Source organism: Hippocampus comes, unplaced genomic scaffold (assembly GCF_001891065.2).
Source record: "Hippocampus comes isolate QL1 unplaced genomic scaffold, H_comes_QL1_v1.1 scaffold378, whole genome shotgun sequence".
NCBI classification, from domain to species: Eukaryota; Metazoa; Chordata; class Actinopteri; order Syngnathiformes; family Syngnathidae; genus Hippocampus; species Hippocampus comes.
The window spans coordinates 62,291-63,655 of record NW_017806061.1 but is presented as its reverse complement, the minus strand read 5'-3'; the positions used below and the strand labels follow the sequence as shown (position 1 = coordinate 63,655).

At 50.1% G+C, this 1,365-nt stretch overlaps 1 protein-coding gene across 3 annotated transcripts in view; it reads right to left on the bottom strand.

The window, feature by feature from the left end:
- The window catches only part of LOC109529775 (plakophilin-3-like), a 34,013-nt gene that overhangs the window by 28,157 nt on the left and 4,491 nt on the right, over nucleotides 1–1,365 (bottom strand). For all 3 annotated transcript variants that reach the window (XM_019893208.1, XM_019893207.1, XM_019893209.1), the window contains exon 2: nucleotides 280–356. In XM_019893208.1, the coding sequence (XP_019748767.1) occupies nucleotides 280–356 (77 nt within the window). The remainder of the gene's footprint in view (nucleotides 1–279; nucleotides 357–1,365) is intronic.

The following is a 1,365-nucleotide window of genomic DNA, read 5'->3' as shown; positions in this document are numbered from 1 at the left end:
CCCCCCCCCGAGGTCATTGTTCTCGCTTTAATCGCACTTCCACGTTCCGAAGCTGCGGCAAAAACAAAAACAGCGACGCACGCAGAGTCCTTGGACACCGTGATGGCTTTTTCACGGGGATTCACGCTCTTTGCTTTCCTCTTGGACTACGCCGGGGCGTGCTCGCTCGGCTTATGAGCTGCTCCTTCAACTATTTGGGCTCTTATTGTTTTCGTTATGTCACGATGACATCACGCCGTTCAAATAATAGGACACGATCGCACACCAGCGAGTACTCACCGCGATGGGGCGACTCGGCGTGTGGATCATCGATCTGGAGCTGAAGCCTCTCACGGTGGGGAGGGTGTACTCGTATGCTGCGCACACACACACACACACACACACACACACACACACACACACACATACATTACTTGAATGACCACATTTCAGCCTAATGTGCAACTTTTTGAAGGAAGCGGCCATCAAATTCAAGACGCTTCCTCCTAAAAATGCCTCCTGCGTCTTTTGCGTTTGTGGTTACACTCAAGATAGACACGGCTCCCAAATTTCACGTGGCTTCGTGAAACCGGCTTTGGGGACTGAAATCCAGACACATTTCTGAGTTCTGAAAGAACTTTGGGGAAAAGTGCCTCCAATCGGAGAAAAGCGGCAGATTTTCGGCGTCTTTTCAAGTCTTGACTTTTTGGCGGGTCGACTCAAAGATACGCACGCCGACCAAATCAAAACGAGCTTCGGGGGTTGAGATTTGTTGAAGACGTCGGGAAATGGCGCAGTTTGCTGTGAAATGGAAACTCGGGAGCAAAACGGCGGACTTCATTTGTAGCGCCGGGCGATTCGGCTTGTCTACGGAGGCTGAAATTAGGTTGAAGGTTTCGGCGATGGCTTCAGCCTTCATCGGAGCTGTCAGCCAGATAAGTTTTTTTTTCTTTTCAACACACACACACACACACACACACCGCCCCCACCCAAAAAAAAAAAAAGACCACTGTCTGAACAAAAGGAACCCTTAAAAAGACTTCATTTGTCTTTGGAGACGGAGCGTCTTGATCTTTTTTTTTTTGTTGCTCTACCCAATCTCATGTTGCTCAGCAAAATTGGCGGAATCTCCCAAATAATTCGTGAGGGCGGAAGGGCCAAAATGAGTCTAAAATGGCTGCTACCAAACAAAATGTCCAACTTCTCACGTCTTTTGAGGGGGGGGGCTGCTTGAGCCTTTTTGTGTGCGTGTGTGCGGTCGCGCCCATGAGAGACGTCGTGCTGCTCACAATGCAGACCCTTGTCTGAGATCTTTTAAGTGATCTTGACAGAGAGGAAGGCCAGCAGCTCCGATGGTCCGTTCCAGCAGGGCGGAAGGAAGGGGCG